Source organism: Salarias fasciatus, chromosome 16 (assembly GCF_902148845.1).
Source record: "Salarias fasciatus chromosome 16, fSalaFa1.1, whole genome shotgun sequence".
In the NCBI taxonomy this organism is placed as follows: Eukaryota; Metazoa; Chordata; class Actinopteri; order Blenniiformes; family Blenniidae; genus Salarias; species Salarias fasciatus.
The window spans coordinates 28056028-28080643 of NC_043760.1; the positions used below are offsets into that span (position 1 = coordinate 28056028).

The 24616-nt window shown below is 43.6% G+C and overlaps 3 protein-coding genes across 7 annotated transcripts in view; 2 read left to right on the forward strand and 1 right to left on the reverse strand.

Moving 5' to 3' along the window:
* The window catches only part of col4a2 (collagen, type IV, alpha 2), a 58923-nt gene extending 54357 nt beyond the window's left edge, over window positions 1-4566 (forward strand). For all 4 annotated transcript variants that reach the window (XM_030112578.1, XM_030112581.1, XM_030112580.1 and 1 more), the window contains 5 exons: window positions 771-917; window positions 1002-1118; window positions 1362-1553; window positions 3052-3338; window positions 3604-4566. In XM_030112578.1, coding sequence (XP_029968438.1) covers window positions 771-917; window positions 1002-1118; window positions 1362-1553; window positions 3052-3338; window positions 3604-3858 — 998 coding nt within the window. In that variant the 3' untranslated portion in view covers window positions 3859-4566. The remainder of the gene's footprint in view (window positions 1-770; window positions 918-1001; window positions 1119-1361; window positions 1554-3051; window positions 3339-3603) is intronic.
* Window positions 4567-5286: 720 nt separating this feature from the next.
* On the reverse strand, window positions 5287-11085 carry rab20 (RAB20, member RAS oncogene family). The gene is made up of 2 exons (XM_030112587.1): window positions 10682-11085; window positions 5287-6495 (listed from the first exon to the last, which is right to left on the reverse strand). The coding sequence occupies exons 1-2, from the start codon at window positions 10869-10871 to the stop codon at window positions 5906-5908; spliced, it is 780 nt and encodes a 259-aa protein (XP_029968447.1). The 5' UTR covers window positions 10872-11085; the 3' UTR covers window positions 5287-5905.
* Window positions 11086-12686: 1601 nt separating this feature from the next.
* Window positions 12687-24531, forward strand: naxd (NAD(P)HX dehydratase). Of its 2 annotated transcripts, XM_030112584.1 has the most exons (11): window positions 18181-19099; window positions 19794-20261; window positions 20413-20563; window positions 20670-20715; window positions 20799-20887; window positions 22193-22301; window positions 22698-22748; window positions 22853-22957; window positions 23042-23162; window positions 23274-23397; window positions 24001-24531. In XM_030112584.1, the coding sequence occupies exons 1-11, from the start codon at window positions 18586-18588 to the stop codon at window positions 24149-24151; spliced, it is 1929 nt and encodes a 642-aa protein (XP_029968444.1). In that variant the 5' UTR covers window positions 18181-18585; the 3' UTR covers window positions 24152-24531. The 2 variants fall into 2 exon arrangements, with proteins under 2 accessions (XP_029968445.1, XP_029968444.1); XM_030112585.1 differs by lacking the exons at window positions 18181-19099; window positions 19794-20261 and adding an exon at window positions 12687-12857.
* The last annotated feature ends 85 nt before the right edge of the window (window positions 24532-24616 follow it).

Consider the following 24616-nt stretch of genomic DNA (forward strand, 5'->3'; position numbering starts at 1 on the left):
CAAAGAGTTGTTGTCCGTCTGCAGTGCATCTGGTTTATGAGAGCATTAACACAAACTTAATAGATATTTTACAGTGACAATTAAGTGACAATTTAACGCTGATAGCGGTACTCACAATGAATATATCAGGGCACATTGTACACACAATTGAATATTTGGAACAAATTTATGGTGGAAAATAAGTATTTTTAAAGTTGAAAAACTCCTTAAAGCACCTTTAATATTATTGTATAGTTAGTAGCCACTGCAGTGAAGCACTGTTTCAGTACCATCCTTTAACAGTTGGGCTTCTGGAAATTTTTAAAATGGATAAGCTGGAATATAAATTTAAGATCATATAAAGAGTAGTGATGACCCATTTAAATTGATTTGTACTCTCTATATATTTTCATATTCATTTGCATGCAGTTGGAAAAAAGTTTGAAAATGGAGAGAAATATAAAATAAAATATCATCTGCAAAAAAAACAAAAGTGAAAATTAGCTTTGTGTTTATATATTATATACATTATCTCATTTTAGCAGGTTTATCAAAAATGCAGAGGTGCTAAGGTTGTTCCCTGAGGAACACCACAACTTCAACTTTCTGGAGAGAAACAGCGTTGAATGATCTTATTTCAAAACATGAGGAAAACCAATCATCTCGGAGAAATCAGCTCTCGGTTTAAAATGTTTTCCTGTTTGAAAATATGAAAACTGGAACCAGATGATAAAATTGGTCAACAAGCACTTTGAGGAGTGTTTTATTCAAATGTTTGATGCATGCTCCAGGATTCCGTGGGCAGCCAGGTACGCCAGGCCCTATTCCACTACCCATCAAAATCCCAGGAGAGAGGGGTCTTCCTGGACCGCAGGGCATCTTGGGACCACGTGGGGCCAGTGGGGAACCAGGACCACACGGCCCTCCTGGAGATGCAGGTTAGTTCTTGTCAGTGAGTGTACTTTAAAAATGACATAAAGCTGTCCGGGTCAATAAGAAGCCTGTTTCCCGGTGTGTGTCAGGGTTCATGGGACCGATTGGGCAGAAAGGCATGCCTGGGATCAGTGGCACGCCGGGAACGCCTGGATTCCGCGGAGAACTCGGTCAAATGGGCCACAGTGGGCTGCAAGGCATGGAAGGTGAGTCTTACGCTGTTTCACTGTTTGGGATTAGGAAAGTAAGCCTGGATTAAAAGATTTAGTGTAGGAGGAGATTTAAGGGGGTAACAGTTACAAAGTGCTTTTAATTGTTTCTTTCTTAATGAAACTTATGAAGTGGAAATATTTTTTTAGGTCAGTCACTCATGGGTAGTTCAGTTTGTCAGCGATGTGGAGGATAATGAATCCACCAGACAGCTGGACCGACTCTTTATCCCTCAACAGGTCGCCGCGGCAGCCCGGGCGTCTCGGGTTTGCCCGGTATGCCCGGGCGCAGTGTGAGCGTGGGCTACCTGCTGGTGAAACACAGCCAGGCGGAGCAGACCCCCATGTGTCCGGTGGGCATGTCCAAACTGTGGGACGGCTACAGTCTGCTGTACCTGGAGGGCCAGGAGAAGGCCCACAACCAGGACCTTGGTAAGAGTCCAGAGTCATGTCTCAATCAAAAAAGCACTGTATGAGAGAAATGAATTCACCAATAAACATTAGAGGGATACAGAGTGGCTGTTTAGGATGTGGAAAAGCAGAATAATAAACTTATCGGGTTGTGTAAAACAAACAAGCAGCTTCTTTGTTCTCGCATGCAGAATAACCGACATTCTTGATTTGAAAGAAAGAATAACCGCCAGAATAACTCACTTCCTGGTTCTCAAAAACAAGACTGAACCAACTTCCTGGTTTCAGAACGGCATCTTAAAGCGACACTTGATAACTTTTCAACCTTAATAAAACATTTTAATATCTTTAGTGATGATACATCGACTTACAACTAGTTGAATGACCCCTCTGTCACGGCCTGAGGGCGTCAGTATTGCTTTCACTTGGACTGAGCAGCTGTGAGGAGGGTGGTAGGAACCCTGCACACTGAAACACTCCAAATGTGCGGACTGCTTTACGGCATGCGTCACATCATGATATAACATTGTTTAGCCACCATTAGATTCATTACCTCGTCGCTATCCGTCATTCACACAGCCACTGGAAACAAATGTAGGCGAGTTCAGTCCGACAGCCACCGGGAGCAGCATTTTACGACGCCACGCGCTAGTCCTCAGGGGAACTGTAGTATTCCTTCAGGCAAAACACTACCGCTTTTGTCCACTGGCGCCGCCAAAATCAACGAAAACTGAAAGTTCCTTAGTGTCGCTTTAAAATGACTAAAAATACTGGGGGGAAAATAATCAAGCAGAATCTGTGATGGTAAAATTTTGACTCTATTAATTGGGGAAACCAAGCAATGGGGAAATAAGGGCACTAGAAATGCATCAACAGTTTAACCCTGGACTGAAGTGAACCGATCTCACTGAAATTACTGGAGATTTTCACATGCTTCTGTTAACAAATAATTGATTGAATATTCGCTCACATGAAGGATGTTCTGCGGCCCTGCCTGGATGCTTTATGTAGTGTTTTGCAGTCCTTGTTTTTTTCCCATCCTGATTCGATTAAGAATTGCAGTCCAGGCCTGTTTTTAAACATTCCCTTCTCGGCAAGTAATCTGATTTTGTCTTTTAATCGGGTCTTTGGAAAAGGGAAAGGAAATAAAATCTATTTAGATGTGAAATAAACTAAAACCACCCTCTTCCCGACTTTTAAATCTGAGTCTTGCCTTCGACACCAGTTAAAAATTGTACTGCATAATCCTGAGGATCTCGACTTTGTAATAAAAAGGACATATTTGCAGACATTGTAAGAGCATAAAGACGTTATTCACCGTACAAAAAAAGTGTTGGGCGTTTTCGTCAGAAATTATTCACAAAAGATCTGACAACAAAATGTGTCTCATAGCTACACTTTAAAGGTCTTGCATTCGCTTCACAAACATTTCTGTGTGTCTGGAGTTCACTGGTTGACAATGGCGTGCTGAAAGGAATCATGGCCTCAATCTAATTATTCGGTGGCTTGTTGTTTCCAGGATTGGCCGGCTCCTGCCTCCCACGGTTCAGCACCATGCCCTTCCTCTACTGCAATCCCGGAGACCTTTGTTACTATGCCAGCAGAAATGATAAGTCCTACTGGCTCTCCACCACCGCGCCGCTTCCCATGATGCCCGTGGAGGAGGCAGAGATCAAACCGTACATCAGCCGCTGCTCGGTGTGCGAAGCTCCGTCCGTCGCCATAGCGATTCACAGCCAGGACATCACGATCCCACAGTGTCCCGCCGGCTGGCGCAGCCTCTGGATCGGCTACTCCTTCCTCATGGTGAAGCCCAGTTTGATTAGAAACTTTGGAGAATTTATCAAACGGGAGGCTAAGAGCTGCACCGAAAGCCTGATTTTATAGCGTCTTGGTGGTATTAACTATGTTGCAAATTGCAATCAATCCATTTGAATAGATTTCTATCGTGAAAATACAGATTGAAGACTAAAGTTCTTGACTGTTACCTTTGTTACTGTTGAACCTGGGCCAAACTGGTGCTGGAGTGACTCGGCATTGACCTCCCACCTTCTCGCCTTTGTCTTCCCAGCATACAGCCGCAGGAAACGAAGGCGGCGGCCAGTCCTTGTCGTCGCCCGGCTCCTGCCTGGAGGACTTCCGCACGACGCCGTTCATCGAGTGTAACGGGGCCAAAGGGACGTGCCACTACTTCGCCAACAAGCACAGCTTCTGGCTGACCTCGGTCGACCAGTCGTTCCACACCGAGCCGGCCGCAGAGACGCTCAAGGCGGGCCAGCTCCTGTCGCGCATCAGCCGCTGCCAGGTCTGCATGAAGAACTTGTGAGGAGACTCACGGACCGACGGGGGTTTCTCCACTTGACGGCGGCGCGGTGTCGTCCCTCTGCCGTCCTGACGGAGAGGGGTCCGAATCGCTCGGATCAGGGTCAATGGGAAACTTGCTCTGCGAGCCGCAGAGCTCGGACATGCGGTGACTGCGTGATGCCTCCAGCGACATTGTAGATAAAAACAAAAAGAAATCCCTATACTGAAAACAGCAGCATTATGGGGGAAGCAATAATTGTATATTAAATGTGGTTTGGTGCTTACTTTTAACTTATTACCTCAGCTACACATTGTCAACTATCAGAGAACGTACACTACAGCTGAACCAAAGATGCACATATGTACGCACGGCTTCAGTTTAATCACCTTTGTTTGTTTTTTTGAATTGTTTCGGGTCTCCAGCCAGCAGAAAGCCACTAACTTTTCTTCTTCTCACCTTATTAAAGTTGCAGAAGATGTCAGTACAAGTCTGAAACAACGGTGTAGGTTGATGCTATTGACAGTATTATCATGCTTTAACTCTGTTGCTCCCCAAAGCCTATTTTGTTATATAAAACTCCATCAAACCACTAACTTGTTTTAGGAATTTATCAACAAATGCAGAATCTATTATACTATGTGTTCACACTATGCACTGATTATGTCTACACAATCTGAATGAACTTGACTTCTATTTGCCTTTTTTTTTTTTAAATGTTCTTTTTGTCTTCTGCCAGCCTCCAGGTGCTATTTTCTGAGATTGGTGGGAATAGATTCCAGATTATATTTACTCACCCTTTCATCAAAGCTGATCAACGGTTTGATCGGAGCTATTTCAGCAGCTGATCGTTGAATGAGCACAATTATCTCTGAACTCACACTGCACATGGATCACCTCTCTAGTAGTACATTTTGTTTAAAGATATATAGACACACACACACACACACACACACACACACACACACACACACACACACACACACACACACACACACACACAGTATTTTCAAGTTAGATTCTAACATCTGAGCAATAACTTTCTCCAACTGGTGCATGCGTAACATTTGTTATGCTCCTAACTTCTCATTTTGTCTTCATTACAGATTTTTTTTTAAATTTTTAAAACGAAGTTGTAAAGTTTTCTTGAACTCTTTTGCCTTCAAAACTCCATTAATCATTGAGTGCATCAGAGCTGCCAACAGGACAGAACGTAAACACTCAGGATCAGAGTCTGACTGCAGTCAATCCTGATTAAAGTTTACACAGTTCAGGAAGTAGGTCAGATATTCTGCTTCGTCGACAGGATCGATCAGACCGTGTCAATACTGAGTCACAGCTTCAATCAAGTCAGAATTTCATCCGTTTTCACCACATGATTGTGAAGATTAAACCGTGTTTCTTTTACTTTTTGTGTCATCTTAAGTTTGTGGTCTCACAGAGCAGACAAACTGCAAAATAAAAAATCTTTATTATGAGAGAATGCATAAAAAGTTCAGCGCAGACGGTTTACACTCACCGAAAACATCCAAAGTGCAAAAGAAAAAGATCAGTAATCAACACAAACTACGAGGAACTGAAGTGAGTGGCGAGATTAACGAAAACCTTAGGACTCAACTGCAATACAAAAAGAAACGGTGCAACGTGCGGCCCATTTATTAATTAGTGCAGTTAAATCTGTGGAATTCCTAAAGTAAAACATTTATCCAGAGCAGTGATTGACTTTAGTCTGTGTGATTTGCTCAAAGACATCTTTGGGATAGAAGTGCAGTTTCAGTCATAACAGAGGAAGGATTTGAAGACTTGATTTCCATTCCTCACACACACACATGCATGCATGCACACACACACACACACACACACAAAACAATAAAAATTCAACTGGAAATCATGAAATGCATTTGAGTTTCCGAACCATCGTCACAGCATCATGGCGGAATGTGGGAGGCGGTCAGCGCTGGTTTCACTCAAGGCCAAAACAAAGTACCGTCACAGTGTCGTGGCGCTCCGGCCAACTTGTCGTTCTGTCCGTTGATCGTCCTGCTTGTTGTGGCGCCGCTGCTTCTCTCTCTCAGCAGCAGCCAGACCTGGAGCGCTTGCTGCCGACTTCCCTGTACTCCTCCAGGTCCACGGTGGGGGACCTCTGGTTCTCGTTCCTCTTCCTCAGGATGGACGGCAGCACCAGATCGAACAGCGTCTCGAACATGGCGTCCACGTTGAACCCGGTTTTGGCGCTGGTCTCGAAGCACATCTTGTCGGCAGGCAGGCTGCTCTTCTCATCCAGGCCTTTGTAATGCAGTATCCTGCCGTACAGAGCCACCGCGTCCTCGCGAGTCACCTGCTTGTGGACCCCGGAGAGGGAGGCCGGCGAGTCGGGCGGCGTCGGGCAGGCGGACAGCAGCGTGTCCGTTCTGTCCCGGCTCTCGGTCTGGTCCTGGGGCTGTCCGTCCGGGTCCTGCGCGAGCTGGGCCTGCTGGTCCGTCAGGTCCGCCTTGTTGCCCACCAGGGCGTAGATGCAGTCCTGCAGGGCGGTGTCCGTCAGGGACAGGAAGCGCTCCTCCAGCTCCGCCAGGCTCTGCCAGTTGGTCACGTCGTACGTCAGGATGACGGCGGCGGCGCCTCGGCAGTACATGGAGCCCAACCCGTGGAACTGCTCCCGGCCTGAGGACACACACATACACACACACACACACACCTGAAATGGCCATCTGGCAGCGGGAAGACACGGCAGAGAGATTTTTGTGCGAGACAGTCAGCAGTTTCAAAACACAAGCAAGCTTTGTTGTTGAAATATGCAGAAGGACTGAAAGGGAACATTGTGTGTGTGTGTGTGTGTGTGTGTGTGTGTGTGTGTGTGTGTGTGTGTGTGTGTGTGTGTGTGTGTGTGTGGACATGGCCACTGCAGGTCAAACTCTCCGTTAATTAGACAGAACCAACACTAACACGGCCTCATATAACCCACGATACATCCTGTTTTCACATGAGCTGTAAGGTTCAGCTTTTTCTATTCATTATGGAGAGGCGTTCACTCCAGTCAAGCTGGTGACAGACGCCAAAAACACACTCCAACATCATCTCAAACTTCCCCTCCAAGCCGATAATAAAGCCAAATAAATCCTCCACGAGCATTACAGCCTCCATAACCGTTGCCTTTTAGCTTCAATTTCCTTTTTTTTTTTAACCTGGTAACTGTGGCGTCCGTGCATCACGGTGAGAATCATTCATTAGTTACTTCATCTGTTCATTTCCACTAAACACTCAGTTTCCTGTCATAAGTGACAAAAAAAAAAAAAGCTAAGTCCCAGACTCCTCTGTGCCTCTTCTCACATGCTGCCGATGTCTGTGACGTGAAACGAGCTCCCCTCAGACATTTGGAACAAGGGTCATTATCATTTTGAAACTAAAAGCCACAATGAAAAGCCATATACTTCTTGAATAATTGAACTTGATTGGTTCGCTCTTATTCTTCGCAGTCTTCGCATCTTGGCTGCGACGTTCAAAGTTACACTTCTGTAAAAACACGTCTCAGAGGGTCAATAACTCACATTAAAATGTTGTTTGTATGGATGGCTATTTTTAGAAAACGCCCTGAAGGCACTGCGTCGGAAAACACAAGTCGGTGCAGAACTGGAAAAGATGGGTTGAAGTAACAGCGTGGAGTCTTCCTGTCATAACCTCAGCATGTGACTATCAGAGGGAACAAGGGGAAGTGTGAACGAATGAAGGGGACGGTAAAAAACCGAGCGTAACTGAAAAAAGAAGAATTATCAGTGGGAAACATGTGGCAGCCTGACCGTTTGCTGCGGGCAGATCCAAAACCTGAAGGACTACAAAAAAAAAAAAAAAAAAGCTGCTTGTAACCCTTATCTGCAGTTTTATGCTCTGGCATTCCTCCATCACAGTGACTCAACTGAATGAACTCTGCAGGGATCCGTCACAGAGGTCATGGAGCACAGACGGGAAGAGGAACGCTGCTGACACCGCCGTGCTCAGGCCTTTTTTTTTTTTTTTTTGATGAATGTGTGAGAATATCTACTCATGTTTGCACAACACCGGAGAGTAAAGAAGTCGTGATCTAATTCATAAGCGACAGCTGGATTAATGATTGTTTGTGTCTGCCAGGAACCAAACGAATGAGTTTATTCATCCAATTATCTTCGACACGACTTTGTCCAATTCAGGGTCACAGGATCGGCTTGGAGCCGGTCCCAGCTGACGGTGGGTGGAGGCAGAGTACAACCCAGGCCACCGCTCCGTCACACAACAGACACACTCCCGTCTGCAGATACAGCCATCTGAGAGCGGCCAGATAATGTCAAATGCACGTTTTTAGGATGTTGGAGAAAAGTGTTACCCGAGAAAACATGGACAGAACATGCAAACTCACAGGAAGGTGGAAGTTTGCAGATTCTCACCTCTACATGCGAAACAAATGAATTTACTTTGAAGACAGTGTACCAAAGACCATAAAAGATCACATGTTCCACTTACAAAAAAAAAAAAAAAGTATCAGACTGAAGATCTGACTGTTCTTCACCATTTTATGAAAAAACAACAAAATAAATAAATAGTGTATCAGAAGTTGGGCAGAAACTCTAATGTGTGCAGCTGTAACAATATCGGTCCACTGTGTTGCAACAACACTTTGTTCCAGTTATGCCCATGTTGCTCAGTGATAAGATTATAGATCCACATCAAGATGACTGTCCTCATTTTGTTGTGTTCATGTTATTCGTTTTACTATAAGTTGGTGTATAATAAGACATTTCTGTGTGTTGCAGCTTTAAGTTCCTAATTTCATATCATCCCAAGAGACTAGCGTTTTATCAAGAGATATTTTGGGGTGAGACAAGTTTTTTTTTTTTCAAGTAACAAGGGAATAGATCCCGGTTCCCACAACCCTTCTGAGGTCAAAGGTCAAACAACTCCCGAAGAGAGTTTTGGTTCATTTAGAAGGGTAAAACATAAACAGACCTTTACACGATCCATCACCTTCTGACACTCAGTCCCAACGTGACCAACTGAGGAGCAACTCGGGGTTGATTTGGAGAATCAAACCACCAACCTTAGGATTGGAAGCTCACAGACTCTACACACTGAAACACACACACACACCTCCACATCTAACAAGCTTGAATCTAGAACAGACTGTAGCTGTACTGTAAGACAATAGAGATTTTTTTCACTTTGTTTTAATACCCATATCTGAAAAACCCTGTGTGTGTGTGTGTGTGTGTGTGTGTGTGTGTGTGTGTGTGTGTGTGTGTGTGTGTGTGTGTGTGTTCTTGTATTTCTATCCTTGTCGGGGCCAGATGTCCCCACAAGGATAGCAAAACGTGGAACGACGTGCCTTGTGGGGACCTTTTTCCGGTCCTAAGTAGGAGAAACAGTGTTTTCTTGACCATGTTGTTGTTACTGAAAAAAGTAAAAGTGCAAAAACATTTCTTTAGGGTTAGGCTTTGTTGTGGTGTGGGTTAGGGTTAGGGTAAGGGTCAGGGTTAGGGGCTAGACATGAATGGGAGTCAATGGACGGTCCCCACAAGGATAGAAATACAAGACTGAGCGTGTGTGTGTGTGTGTGTGTGTGTGTGTGTGTGTGTGTGTGTGTGTAAAACTCGGTCACATTACTCCCAAATTGAGCAACATAGAAGAGGAAGAGATCTTTTTTTTTTTTTTTAAATGAAAACTGACTGACCGATTTATTTAGCCGATCACATTCTTAATGCTGTAAGGTAGAAGCTCCAGGAAAAACAGCCTGTTTCGAAGATATTCATATGAGAAGTAGGAGATTGAATCAGTTTTCCCGTCATGACGTACAGCTGTCTCTCTGTTCTCACAGCTTCAGATGTTTCCTCAGGAATAACAATCAACTTAAAGTCAATCGAACTATTATTGAACACATTATTGAACAACTTAGAGTTCAAAATGTGGTACATTTCAATAGGTTCTTGGAAAAAACTGATAAAATCTTGTCACAATGATTCTGGTTTTACAATCGCACATGATCAGCACACTGTTGCATCATGGTTTTAAAGCAAACCCAGTGCAGACACCGCAAAATGTTTCAAAGATAATCAAATATATTTGTTAAATTTTAAGGTGGAATGCCCTCATCATAGGTCATCATGAGGATGTATCATGAAAATTTAGACCAAGGGTGTCAAACATAAGGTCCGTAGGCCACAACCGGTCCACAATAAGCGCCGATCGGCCCTCCACGCCACCCAGCAAAATGTAAAAATTTAAAAGAATGCATTAATTCTTTTGGCAAATTCACCATGAGTAGCTGAGATATCAGTGAATGCACAAAAACATGAACAATGCAGCAGCTACAGGAGAAGTTCTTTATCATTACTCTGCAGTTTGAACGAGGAGGTTCCAGTAAAATTGGTTTCATGTTGAGACTGTACCCATTTTTTTGTAGCAATTGTTTGGTTTTGTTAAACAAATCAGCATTTTCATCATGTATACTCTATGTCACAACAATAAAACAACTTTAAAATTTAAAATTAAAGCTTAGTATGACACTATTTTAGTACTAAAATGTTTTTGACAGCTCTGTTTGGGTCAGTCATCTCTTCTTTACACCATGTGGCCTTTATCAGCAGCATTAAGAACGAGGAGATCATTCAGAAACAAAGGTGTGTGAGTGTTTTGTCCATCACACTGCTCTTGTTTACCAGACTGGTGTGTCTGCAGAAGAGTGTGTTTAAGGTGAGTGTGTTGGAGCGGTCACGTGCCTCTGCCCCGGCCTCAGGTGGTCAGATCACGCGTCTTGATCAGGTAAACACAGCAAACACAACAGAGAGAAGGAGGCTTAAAGGGGGGAAATAAAAGGAGGAATTACCGGCTGTGTCCCATATTGAGATGTTGTACGGTCCCCACTGTTTGAGGAAAAACGCTCCTCCGATGGTGCTGATGGTCTCTTTGAACTTCCTGTCCATGTACCTGTGGAGCAGAGACGTCTTCCCCACGTTCATGTCCCCGAGCAGGACCACCTTCACGTCCGGCTTCTTCATCTTGGACACGTCGGGCATGGTGAGGATGATGAGGATGAGTCCCGGAGCTGTTCTTTAAAGGTCTTTACAGCAGAAGAAGCGACGCGGGACTAAGTGTCGGAGAGCATTTGGTTTCTTCGGTGAATTCTTCCCGCAAAGCGAGTTTGACGAAGGGACGCTCATCTGTGCCAGTCCGAAGTGACTTCGCTCCAATCTGAGTCTGAACTTCTAAAAGTGACGAGGTGAAACGGGAAGTAGGTGAGCAGCGTGGGCTCCGATTTTACCCTGAGTAGAGTCTGTCAGGCAGCCCAGCCGCGAGACCAGCCTGATTACTCTGAAAAACCAAACTCTGGTGAAAGATTTCTGATTCCGCAGAACTTCAAGAATACTTTAGTCAAGGAAATTGTGTTAGTTGAATAAAACGACACGCCAGAGATGCATTTAAAAAAATAATAATAAAAGACTGGTGGAAGAAAATGAGTATTTTTTTCTTCTTCTTCTTCTTTTTGAGCAAGAGATAACTCGTAGCACATTTATTACCATAAAATGCCACTAAAACATTGTTTAAAAAGAAACATTAATATATTGACGTTACTGCTGGTATTTCTCTGAGCTTGCCTGTAAGACTGAACTCTGGGCAACTACAGCCGGACTGTGTGCCTGATTAGTCAGACTGGATCGCTCCGGTGGGCGGTGCGTAGCTTTCAAACTGGATTCTGACTATGGCGTACAAAGATTACTGTGTTGAAGACAACAACACGTGCTGGGAAAATATTCTGCATGACCTATTTCCCATTTGTTTTGTCGAAACAATGAAAAGTATGTTCTACATTTGTATTGTCGGGGTTTGTCAAATGTAGCAAATTCTATAGAAGTGTGATGATAACATTTAAAGCCATTATTTCAAACCAGATAAATCTCCCAGATAAGGTCATGTGTAGCAAGTAACAGGGAGACAATTGGCATTGAACTGAAAAAATAATAAATATTTTGCTTTTGAAAATAATGTAAAAATGTTGAACCTAATTTAAAATATGTCGATGTTGCAACCAATAAACCAGTGTGACAATGACAAAACTGAAGTTTTAACTTATTTTTTTTGCAAAATACTTCTTTTTTTTTTTTTTTAGAATCAAGCTGCATTTTAAAATTTAACAGTTCTTCTATAAATTGTTTGTGAGTTGTTCATGCAATATTGGTATTTTTATTCTCCTGTTGTCTTTACATAAAATGTAGTTCGAGAATATGTTGCTTGATTTCAGTGTAATTTAAATATTCCCAACAGTGACCTCCTGGGTTCTGTTAGATATTTATTTTGTTAAAACATACAGTTTAGTAGAAATTTATTTCTTTCTAAACTCAATGCTTTAACACAATTTGCAAGTTTTTTGTTGTTGTTTTTTTTTTTTGTTTTTTTTTTTTTTGTTTGTTTTTTACAGATAACAAAACTTTAAATGTTTTTGTTTGAATTATTTTACTCTAAACACCTTTAATATAGTTAATGGTTAGTTTGTCTTCCAAACAGAAGAAAATGTCTGAAAGTGATCAAGTCTGGAAACTATTTTCAGAAAGTAAAAGTTGTGAACTTAATATTTCTCCTGTTCTATCCTTTTTATATATGCCAGACAGTTTCTCAAAAGGCTTTCCGGATAGTTTTTTTTGTTGTTGTTGTTGTTAATTTATTACTGAAATTTTTGTTTAATTCTCAAGTGTCCCTTCTAACACATTTTGACCGGCTGAAGCTGCAGTAACTGTAAACCATCGTTTCCTGGCGCCTCTAGCGGCCACAGTGGTTATTGCAACTCTGACATGTTTCCAGGCGCCTCTGGCGGCCACAGAGGGAATAGCAGCTCTGATGGACGAGGGCTCAACGCTCCCTCCTCCAGATAGATAGTTTCCGAGCGGACTGTGAATGCAGCACACGCCGGTCTGGTCTCTTCCTGTACTACAGCCCGGGGTCAGGGAGCCTCATGATCCGGATCACTGCTGCTCTCTTGTCAGCGTTGAAGCGCAGCTCCGTACCAGGTTAGTGAAAGAGGGTCTCGCTGCCCGCGGCTGCAGGGGAGGTTCTGACTACATGCCTCCACTCATTCGCACTCTCGCTTTTTGCTCGGTCACGGCGGCGCTGTCGGTTTTGACTGCGATGGTGGGCCAAACAGGTAAAGTGCAGGAACTGCCGTGAGTTTCCTTATGGTGCTGAAATACCGGGCTGGGTTTGTGGTTAGGTGTTTGTTGTTCGAGCGGTTGACAGCTGGTTGGAAGAGACGGGCTTTAGGACCCAGCGGGAAACAGAGAACACAGCAGAGATGATATGAACACAGACTTCAGTGCAAATGGACATGCACGGTGACATGAATGCAATAACACATTTAATGCAGATACACATATACCTGGTGCACAAAAGCTTCATACATAGTCATTTATACACAACGTATTTCTGCACATATATAGTAAGTATATTGCACCCATGTCATAAATGTTAAAAAATATCAATTTTTAATTAACAATAAAACAAAGACAACACATAAGCTGTTGAAAGTGACACATTTTGATTTTTCAATGGAATTATAACATTATATTGCTGTGATCGCAATAAGATATCTCTAAAACGTTGGTACCATTGTCTTGTCTTTCCTGTTCTCTAGCAACAGGCTGGGAGGTGAAGAGACCTGAAAGATGTTAGTCAGGACCGAAAATTGAAAAAGCCCCTTAGAAAACAACATGGTAGGCATTTTTGAGGAAAAACATTTTAAGCATTGTTTCTATATGATTTTTTAGTGCTGAATCCATTTCTGCCGGTTGCCCAGCTGTAAAAGTTACCGTTTAGTCATAATTGATTCATTAGCATAATTAATATATTAATCGCCCAAAGTTAGAAATTGCTATTAATTTCCTATTTGTTAATATCATACATATGATTGCTTGGTATCATTGTAAAGGGGACCTTCTAGCCTTTAATTTAAGCCCATATTTGCATTTTTTTGACAAACACAGAGGTCACATGACCTCTTTAAACTATAAATTACACACATTTTCCCACAATTTTCGCATAAACTACATAGTTTATTTTATCCCTGTGGGATCAAGGGATATCAAGGACCCAAAAGCCAACAATCTCAATACTAAATACAGGAAATGTATGATATTTCTTTGTGAGAGGCTATTGTGAGCCTTAAAATAGCAGTAACCAGTTCAGGCCCATTCACCTCCATTCATTCTTTGCACCAGCATTATGTAAACAAAAAAACCCACACCAATTGTTTAGATGTAATGATACTATTAGTAATATTAATGCAATGACAATCAAAGGCCAGGTAGACATTTTCCATCCTTGTAATCAGTAAAATTCACTGAAGATGGCAACAAATTACAAATATAAATAGCAATGATTAAATCAAAATGACATTACAGGTTCTTTGTGATCATATTTTTTTTTCCTTCAGTGCATTACATATTCATGCAAGTGTCACTTGACTTTCGGCACTGACAGGATGCAGTGCATGGGTTTGGCTTACAGCCGCACCGGGCCGTCTTCCATCCAGTTGTGCAGCCACAGGTCACTAGCTCCTCACAGGCATCTGGAACTGCAGGCAACGACATGAGTTCAGGAACAAGCACGTTGTTCTCCATCTTCCATCCCATATTTTCAGGGGGTGGCAGCACCGGGTACTGCAGGTGGGCCTGCCGCCAAGCCAAAGTCTGGAGGTGAACATGATGGATGTGAAATTTCAGAGCGTCTCTGGTGGGTGGGTCTCTCTGTGGTCATGCCTTTAACAAACAGGCCCAAATGGACTTCACTGATGTTGTTTGTGTTGTTTGCACCGTATAATTTACAGAAAAACATTTCTGCATCCATGATGGTGGAGTCACTAAGCTCAGGACCTTCACCAAGCCCCTTGAGTAGATGGCTATGCTGTCTAAATACATTCCAGCAGGTCTTCTTCGTGTGTCCTGAAATGTATGATGTCGAGTCACTCCCAGTGACTGCATGGAAACCTGGAAGTGGCTCAAGAACCTCTTCATCCATCTGCAGCTTTTCCACAACTGCACGGATGGGGATGTACTTTCTGTCCTTTGCTGTCCCTGCTTTCATCCAGATTTGTTGGCATGGCATTCTGTGGAAGTAGGCGATCAGCAGAATCAAGACGTTGGTGTCTCTCTCACAGTTGGAGTTGAACTTCTCAGCATTGGGGTTGGAGTTTTTCCACATCTGTTTTAGACAGTTTCTTTATACGATCAATTGCTGGAGGGTTGTCTCTATCACAAAGTTTGTCTCGTGCCTGTGCAGCACCTTTTATTGTGTCAAACCCCTGCTGTCCTCCTTTTGATAACTTTTCGTTTTTGTCTCCTGACAGATGAGACATTCTTCTAGAGCTAGAGAGTGGCCAGTCTCCAGAGTGCCAGCAGCTCCATGATCACGCTGAAACAGAAATTAAAGTGCTTATTTAGCCAGCTTGTTAATGTCTTCTTCTTCTTAGTACTCCAGCGAGGGTCAGGGTATCCTGTCTCAGTGCATTGAGTCGACCAGATGAACCAGGTTTTTCCATTGCTGGCGATCTTGTGCCAGCTGCTCTGCATCCTCCACAGCAGCTCCGTGTTGTTGGAGGTCACCCGCAACGACGTCGAGCCATCGGGTGCGAGGTTTCCCTTGTGGTCATCTCCAGCCTGAGGCCTCTGGGTCAAACTGGAGAATGGCTCGTGTCTGATGTTCTGGGAGTAGACGAAGGACATGGCCGAGCCAGCGGGTTCGGTGTTGTGCAACCAAGGAAGATGCTCGGGGCTGGCCTGTGCGGGCTCTAAGCAGAAACTCGCTGGGGCCACCTGATGTTCTCCATGGTTCTAAGAGTCCTGCTATCAAAGCCATCGATTCTTAGGCCAGACTGTCATTCAGGAGCCACGTTTCTGAGCCATATGGCTCAGAAAGGATGGCAGCAGGATGGAGAGGACGGCTAATTTGTAAATCCGGAGCTTCGTCGTGCGTGAGATGATCTGGTGCTGCCAGAGTGGTTTCCAGAGGGACTGCAGAGCAGGTGCTGCCAGGGCTCGTCTGCGGTCAGTCTCTGGTTGTAGATCCCCGCTGTCTGTCACCATGGACCCCAGGTACACAAAGTTCTTGACAGGCTCTACAATGTCGCTCCCAATTTGCATGGGAGGTGGATTCACCTCGCTAGCTATCTTTAATCAATAGAATTCACTGATTTCAAATAACTTCATTGATTTACATAAACACATTCATCAAATAAAAAACAAGTGTTAGTTACCTAAGATGGATACCAACAAAGTAATGAAAGCTGTCAGCATGCGTGTTGGCCTCTTGTCTGCAGTAACTCCCTAGTCGGGTTCCAGGCTCACAGTAATCCCCCAGATTGTAATAATATGGTGATGTTATACATTTTCTGAAACTCCATAGGCAAGTCAGTATTTCAGTATCTGTTTTTTGTGTCTCTGGTATTCCTAGGTACCACAGGGCTAAAACAATGAAAATAACTTAGGCGGAATTTGTGAAAACAAATATGTTCTTTGTGGTTTGAGGAGCTCGAGTGACCACCATGTGTGCCAGAAAGGTTGATAATTGGATTTAAATGAAAGCTAAAAATGTCCTCTTTAAAATAACACCAAACACAACATTATTGAACATTGGGAAGTGCCCTAACTATGAGCCTAAGCCAGGATAGGCAACAGTGTCTAACATCTAAATTACCATGGAAGGGGGATAACTTGGAGGAGGAAATATAGAAAATCAGGGGCCTTATTTGAAGGGCAACTGGTGGATTCTTGTTTGGGACACCTTGAACTTTCAAAAAATGCTGGTTGCCCACTTTTCCTCAAAAATGCCTACAGGGTCACATGATTCTGAATTTACAGCCCAGTCTATGTTTGTACATTGATAGAATCTTAACTGCTCAGCAGTTCAGTTTTCTTTGGCAGATTTTTCTATTTCGATGGCCCTGAAGTTTTCGCTTGGTGAAAGCACATACTGAAGGTAGACAGTATCTGTGAAGCCTGTCTGCTGTGTTGGATGCAATGTGAGATTTTTTTCTCATGTGTTGTTTTACATGCTCTTTATTTGTTTGTTAACACTATATGTCTATGTAGGTGTGGAAACTGACTCCATATGGTCCAGATGCTTTGGAAATGGGAATTTTCACTATAAAACAGTGAATGTTTGCTCAAAATAATGTGGTGTTTTCAGATTTCAGTCCCAGATGGTTCCTTCTTTGCTTAACACAGCTTTATTTTTCATTTGTGAGCTACAGAGGAAACTGTGTTCACAATAATTACTGGAACTGTTTCCAAGGCCAGGAAATAGTTTCTGAATGGTTATATTCATAATGCAGTGTTGGGCATGAAGTTCACGCACGTCTTTACTTCTCTGAGACTCAGCCTCCCTTAGAAGTCAGCTTTTTATATTTCAATGACATTTCTGTTGTTATGGGTCTAACTGGATGTCAAATTCCTCAACAGCTGTTTTCACATTCATCATAAACTTCTCCAACCTCCGTTAACACTGTCAAAAACATGTTTAAAGTATCTGCTGCTATTAAAGATAAAAATGGGGCAATATGTTTAATGTCCTGTTCTTATTTATATGATAGTTTTTTCCACACACACACATTGTCATTATTATTTAAGTGCTGATTAAAGAAAATATATTTTTCATCAGTGGCCATATTATCAGACCATTGAAACCTTGTGCCCTAAACAATCAAACCAAAGCAAATGGATGATTTTTTTTCAACCCAAGTTTGAACAGTGCTATATTAAAAAAACACCAAAAAGAAATGTTCAGAAAGGAATTACAAGTAAAACTTTTTATTCAAAACCCTTTTACTCCTTTTCTATTATCCTGAAGAGGTAGTACAAATTGTTATGTGTGGAAACATTTTCCCAATCTGTAAAAGTATTGTAAGAGTAAACATTCTCTGATAACAGCTTATCTTTCTTTCTTTCTTTCTTTCTTTCTTTCTTTCTTTTTCTTTTTCTTTTGTATTTAGCTGTTACTTTTTTTTTTTTTTTACAAAATATGAATGCCTTTTTAATAAAAGGAAGGACATGTTCAAAAATATTCTGTAGAAGTAAAACCTATATATTCCTTTTCAATTTTGTCTTTTATAATAATTAGATTTTTTTTTTTTTTTTGTTTTTTGTTTTTTTTTTACAAATTATTCTGTATTTTCATAATTTAAGAATTCGTAATTAGTAGCTGTATGGAAATTTCTGGATAATATTTTTTGAATGTTTTTATGAATGCATATGTATTAGTTTCATGTATATGTGGTTATTTACAGGCCGGGGGGCTTTAGGACCCCGCGGACACCGTCCATCCGTCCGGGGCGGAGGGGCGGCCGAGGTGCCCCTCAGAGAACTGATCCCAGGTCAGTTTGGAACCCCCAAACCGATCTGGAGCCAGCGCTCGGGATCCTGAACAGCTGATCCCGCGTCAGTTCACCACAACACCCTAAACTACGCATTTTGTGAACGCCGTCACAGGATAAACACAGACGGCTAGGTGGGAGCTAGCATGCTGCGGAGTTGACCCGTACGTGCTGGAGCCATCCTCCGGGCTCGACGCCGCTCCCCGCACCGCCATGAGCGCTCCTCGGTTCGCCTAAATGGCCGCTCGTTGTTCGGGGCAGCGACGCCCCGCGGCTAGCTCGCTGTAGCTCGGAGCCCCGGACCCAGACCGCCAGACGTCCTAATCCGCTCCGCTCCGCGGGCGGAGGTGAGACTGCGAACCGGCCCCGCTCGGATAATGCAAGCGAACCCAACGCGCGGCTTCCTGTGGTCGGACGTGGAGACGCGGACGCTGCTGACCATCTGGGGGGAGCAGGACATTCAGACGGCGCTGGATGGAAACTTCCGAAATAGCTTCGTGTACCGCGATGTTTCCCGGAGGCTGGGGGCGATGGGCTTCGAGAGGACGCCGGAACAATGCCGGGTGCGGATAAAGAGCCTGAAGAGACAGTACCTGCTGGCCAAGGAGGGCAACCTGCGCAACAACGGACAGTACCACAAGATCTGCAAGTTCTACGACATCATGGAGAGGATCCTGACCGGCCCGGCCGGACTCGACCCCCGGGAGTTGATGGAGTGCGGGGCGGCTGGGGAGGAGGCCGTGGACGGCTTGGAGGAGGATGGAGAGGACGTCCAGGACGTTTACTCCGAGAGCACCGGAGAGTGTCCTTACCCCGCGGAGACCGAAGTCAAGCTGGAATACCCCACTGTCCCCATCCCCATCCCCGTTAAAGTGACAGTGGGTAACAGCAGTGAGTACATCCTCATCCTCCTCTTCCTCCATCACATGCATCCCCAGGAAGGGCAAACATAACTTTTTATATCAGACAACTTTCAAAATCTGACATGGAATGCATACCTTTAGTTCATCCACAGTGCATTTACACTTTACTCCACTGTTTTTACACTTTATTTATAAATGTGTATTTCTGAATGTTGTGTATCATTTTCTGCTCATCAGATCTGCAGTAAAGCCATGTCCGTTCTCCATGCTGCTTACATTTCAGTCTATAAGTTATGTAAAAATTAGATAATTGTTCTCTAAGTAAACATATAAAATCTGGGTTGATCTGCAAGTTAAGCAAATCTATCAGACCAAACTCAAAATAGTAACAGACTAGAAAAGCACTGGGAGAGCTCAGATCTCTGCCAAACAGCTCAGTCCCCCCCCCCCCCCCCCCTTAATCCGGATCACTCCCAAAATCTAATCACTTGCTCCTAGTCCCGTTTCGGACGTTTCCTGATAATTTTAACATAATCCATCTAGAACTTTTGGAATTATGTTGCTAACAAACAGATCCTACTGTAAATGTTACATATATAATGACAGAGTAAGGGATAATGAAGCTGATTACTGAAACAGTCTGCTGGTTACGATGCATGATTTCTGAATATATGCCCTCACAAACCTGCATCTCATGCTGTCCACCCATTCTTTTTGCTCAGGTGCTTCAGTCAGACCTCACACCAGCAGCCATTCAGCCAGTCACTCTTCTGCCAGAGCGCCTAAACGCCCCCGCAAGCGGCGCGCCAACTTCCCCATGGAGAAGCTGATGGAGCAGTTCCTGGAGCAGAGCGCCCAGGCCGAGGACGGCTTCTACCGCATGGAGGAGCAGCGCTTACAGGCCGAGGACCGCCGCCGCGAGGCCGAGCACGCCCGAGAGCTGCACATGCTGCAGATGCTCGGCCAGATGTTCGCCAGCATCTCTTCTTCCAGGCCCGGCTCTGCAGCCACTCCCTGCAAGACGGCGCCTCCTCCTCCTCCTCCACCCACCGCTGCCCGCGCTCCCGTCATTTCCTCCGCCTCACTGTCTCACACGCGAGACCTGTCCGGCCACCTCAAACGCCGTTCGCCACAGACAGACTGTTTGAGCCAACACACACAGCTGTTGAGCACAGATCCTCAGACATTAGGTATTGGTTCTGCTCCGTGTGAGGCAGAAGGGATCGGCCGTAATGCGAAGGCTCGGTGATCCGTGTTGTTTTGGTTTACCGCCCTCTGATTTGTCACTGATTCAGTCCATCACAGCACAACGTAAGACGCTCACTCTGGTTATTTCCGCAGTGCTTGAACGATACTACGCTTTGGGATCCACATCTCATAAAGGCATGGAGGATGACATCCTTTCACTAGTGAAGACCATAATCCCTCCGCTGACTTCCAAAAAGCACAAAGGACAAGACGGCCGAATCGGGATCATCGGAGGATGCCAAGAGTATGTCCCATCAAGACCCAGTCTTTATTATTTAATGCAAAGAAAAATTCAATACCTTTCTAATTGAGCAATTTACCAAACTTTATTTCATGTCTGTCTACTAAAGCTACACGGGAGCTCCATACTTTGCTGCCATCTCTGCACTGAAAGTGGTAAGCCCTGCTTGTGATCCTTGGCTCGCTTCCCGGTGAGAGTCCGGCCTGTCTCAGCGGCGATGTCCGTGTTTCGTGTGCAGGGAGCCGACTTGTCCCATGTGTTCTGTACCAAAGACGCCGCGACTGTGATCAAATCCTACAGCCCTGAACTCATCGTTCACCCCGTTCTGTAAGTACACGTCCACTCCCAGCAGCCAGTGCTTCACTGTAGAAATCATGAAGTTATAATCCACTGGATCAGGAGTGTCAAACTTGCGATTTGGGAATAAAAAAACCGGCCGTCCTGAAAGTCCAATCGGTCCAGCAGTGACCACATGTTCTCTGGACATTTCATTGTAGTTTGTGCCCCAAATGTTTGGTATTAGAAGTTTCAGTGTGGAGATGTTGGTTTGGCTGTCTGGATGGTTCTCGTTTTTACTTTGTGTATTTAATTGAGTCAGGACGAAGGTCAAAAGGAAGCTTCTGCTCCGTCTGGCTCTCATTGACTGCAGGTTTAGGATTGAGGCGCCGGTGTCAAATTTACTAAGTGATTACACGGAAAATCAATATGACCATGGCGGTCTGGGATATTATTGACATTTTTCTGACAGAAAGCTATGATATCAGTGAACTTTTCATGCTTTGTTCTTCTGTTCAGTAACATATGATCAATTAAACCCCTGAAATTTAGGAGAATATAAAATTAATGTTTGTGAATTATCCAATAGACATTGTATAATGTTTGAGGTTTTTCAGCTGTGTGACAGTTTTTAAATAACTGTGCACAATTTTATAAATCAGAAAAGTTATATATTTCCATATACAGTACATTAGCTATTTACAAAGCATGTCATTTCCCAAGTTAGTTTTCTACTCTGTAAAAGAGTTCCTTCAGAACAAAACATCACACTTTCATGGTGTTGTTGATCCGTCTGTTGTCCAGCAGGAGGCAGCAGTTCACTACTTTCCCTTCATAGCTGCCTAAGGTTATGAATTACTGAACAGTTTCCTGATGGGTTCATTTTTATCCTAATAGGAAAACTAGATTTTGGCACTCTGGGTTTTTAGCATAGACAAGGATCAGATATGTATGAGATCATTATTGGTCACAGCTTTGGCTTGATTTGGTAGCAAAATCCTGAAGTCAGTGATAATGAACACCGCTGTCCATCCCAGGGCAAACATAGTGCATACTTGCATACAAACTCTACTATGCATATAGAAGTGTGATTACGTAAAATTTAAAGGGGAAATCAAATTGGAGCGACATCTTCTCTAAAGTAGAAGTTGAAAAAAATCTCATAAGTGAGGAAAATCAGCACCAGCAGGACTTGACTATAATAACTTCAGCGTAATTTCAGTTTATTGAATAACTGATGTATACAGCTGCATTGTTTTAGGTATGAATGCCTCACACAAGGAGTAATGCATTCAAATGTGTGTCTCGTGTGTGCGTGTGTGTGTGTGTGTGTGTCGTGTGTGTATGTGTGTTAAGGGACAGTCCCAATGCAGTGGAAGAAATAGAAAAATGGCTACCAAGACTGCACGGCCTTGTGGTGGGACCAGGTCTGGGAAGAGATGACTTTTTGTTGAAAACAGCCAAGGCAAGAGGAATATATCACTTCTTCTTCTCCTTTTCTTTCTTTTTTTTTTTTTTCAATTTTACTGTGCAGTCTGCTACTTACACACAACTCTGACCTTTACAAGAGGAATTCTTTACTTCCTTTTTTTTTACTTCCTACATAGAAACTACTGATTCAGTGTAAGCTTCATCTTTGTGCCTGGTGGTTGTTGTTTTCCTCTAAAAACACTTTTAAAGTTTTTAGAATAAGAAATCTAAAAAAAAAAAAAATGAAAATCAACATTAAGAAATCAGTGTTCAAGAGAAGTAGTGTTCCTTTAATTAGAGTAATAAAACAACCAACTGAGGGAGACCTTACACTCTGTGTTTAGCTGTAGTTCCACGTTACGTTTGAGTAACGCTGACGTTTCTTCCTCAGGAGGTGATCGAGAGGTCTAAAGCAAGAGATATCCCCATCGTCATTGATGCAGTAAGTCCTCATAAAATCGACTTCCAGCTGTTGAGCAGATGGACTCTGAATTGAAAAGTCATCCAGACTCTGTGCGTGCGTGCGTGTGCGCGTGTTTTCAACAGGATGGATTATGGCTGGTTACACAGCAGCCATCTGTTATTCAAGGGTACCAGAAGGGCATCCTCACACCGAACTTCATGGAGTTCACCCGCCTCTACGAAGCTCTGGTGAGTTCGGCCGGATACCGGTAGACGGCTGATGGCGTCTGATTCTGTTAGTTTTGTTTTCTTACGTGTTTATCGCTGTTTCAGCACCATGAGCCCATGGACAGCAGCGATCACCAACGCGGCGTCCTGCAGGTCAGCGCTGCCATGGGAAACCTCACTCTGGTGCTGAAGGGAGAGCAGGATCTCATTACAGATGGCAGCAGGGGTTGGTGTCACACTCAGCTTTCAGGCGTTTCCTGCCGATGATTCATCTTCTTTTTCTTCATGTATTAGTTCTGGGATGAGTGTAAGCTTGCGGGTTTTCTGCCGTCTCCAGTGTTTTCATGCAGTGTGGAGGGCAGCGGGAGGAGGTGTGGTGGACAGGGGGATCTCCTCTCTGGATCTATGGGAGTGCTGGCTCACTGGGCCCACACGGCCTCCACAGCAGGGACGGTCAGGAGGTGAGGACACCGCTGACTGTGTTTGCATCGTGATGCAGACTTTCAGTTTAACACACTGAAGTCATTTAGGTATATTCTCATTAATACAGTTTAATAAACAGTGAGGTTTCAATTTTTGCATTTGTAACATTTCATTCCCAGCATTCAGCTCTTTAACAACAATAAAAAGAGCCTCTCTGTACAAAACACACACACAGTGCTCTGAGAGGGGAAGGAAAAGAAAAACCCACGATACCTGAGCCTTTGCTAGACTCACTGGGAAACTTAACAGCCAGAAAAAACATGCAGACTGTCACAGGTCTGGTTCTTAATCATTTATGCAGCGATCAAGTTGGTCAAAACGTTGTTGAGCTGAGCCCCTTTAGGGGGCATTGTATTGTGTTTCAGCATGCTGAAGTAGCAGGTGTAAACAAACCTTGTAGATTTTTTTTTTTCCATGGTGCGAAATTGAGGTTGTGAATTCAGATTAGAGGGCATTAACACCTCCAACTGTGAAAGACTTGATTTTAAGAATCGAGTGTGTCAGCAGCCCTCTTCCGGAGGACTTCAGGAGTGTGGGTGTTTTGTGTTGTAATATCTGTGTGTTTTTTTCTCATCTCCCAGTGTGAACCCGTCGGTGGTTGCAGCGTTCGGCGCCTGCTCTCTGACCAGACAGTGCAACAGTCAGGCTTTCCAGCAGCACGGCCGCTCCACCACCACCTCAGACATGATCCAGGAGATCGGCTCAGCCTTCAAGAAGCTATTCGAAAGCTGAAAACGGTCAACAATCAATACTGTTGTAAAAAGTTATATATGCCTAAATTTGTATTCCTAACATAGGGTTTTTTTTTTTTTTTTTTTTTTTTTTTGGTTTGCCTAGGAGAAAATGCTCTCATTGAGCTGTTCTGACGTAAAGTTTGAATGTGGACAAAGGTGTTCCTTCTAAAAAAGCACTAAGAATCAGGTGTAAAATGTACTCTTATGTTTTTATTGAAGTGTGATAACTGAATCAAGCACAGCATTCCTCTCAAGTAGTATTAGGGGTGCATTCAGGTAGCCAGACTCTTCACTGCTCACCAAAGAGACAGAGTGTAAAATGAAGCAAACCTGTCTTTCAAATAAAGAATAAACAGGATTCTGTGTGACAGGTTTTTTGAAAGTGGACTGTGGTCGTGTGGTGATGTACAGAGGTTGCTGCAGGAATCGAAATGAAGCTGCACTGAGACAAAATCGTGTCATT

Bases quoted from the DNA above. Each gene is read 5' to 3' on its own strand.
- rab20 (XM_030112587.1), bottom strand. From the start codon at position 10,871: ATGCCCGACGTGTCCAAGATGAAGAAGCCGGACGTGAAGGTGGTCCTG. The intron at 6,496-10,681 runs GTAATTCCTCCT...GTGTGTCCTCAG, and splicing joins CTCAATATGGGACACAGCCG to GCCGGGAGCAGTTCCACGGG.
- naxd (XM_030112584.1), top strand. From the start codon at position 18,586: ATGCAAGCGAACCCAACGCGCGGCTTCCTGTGGTCGGACGTGGAGACG. The intron at 20,564-20,669 runs GTATGTCCCATC...TGTCTACTAAAG, and splicing joins ATCATCGGAGGATGCCAAGA to CTACACGGGAGCTCCATACT. The intron at 22,749-22,852 runs GTAAGTCCTCAT...TGTTTTCAACAG, and splicing joins TCCCCATCGTCATTGATGCA to GATGGATTATGGCTGGTTAC.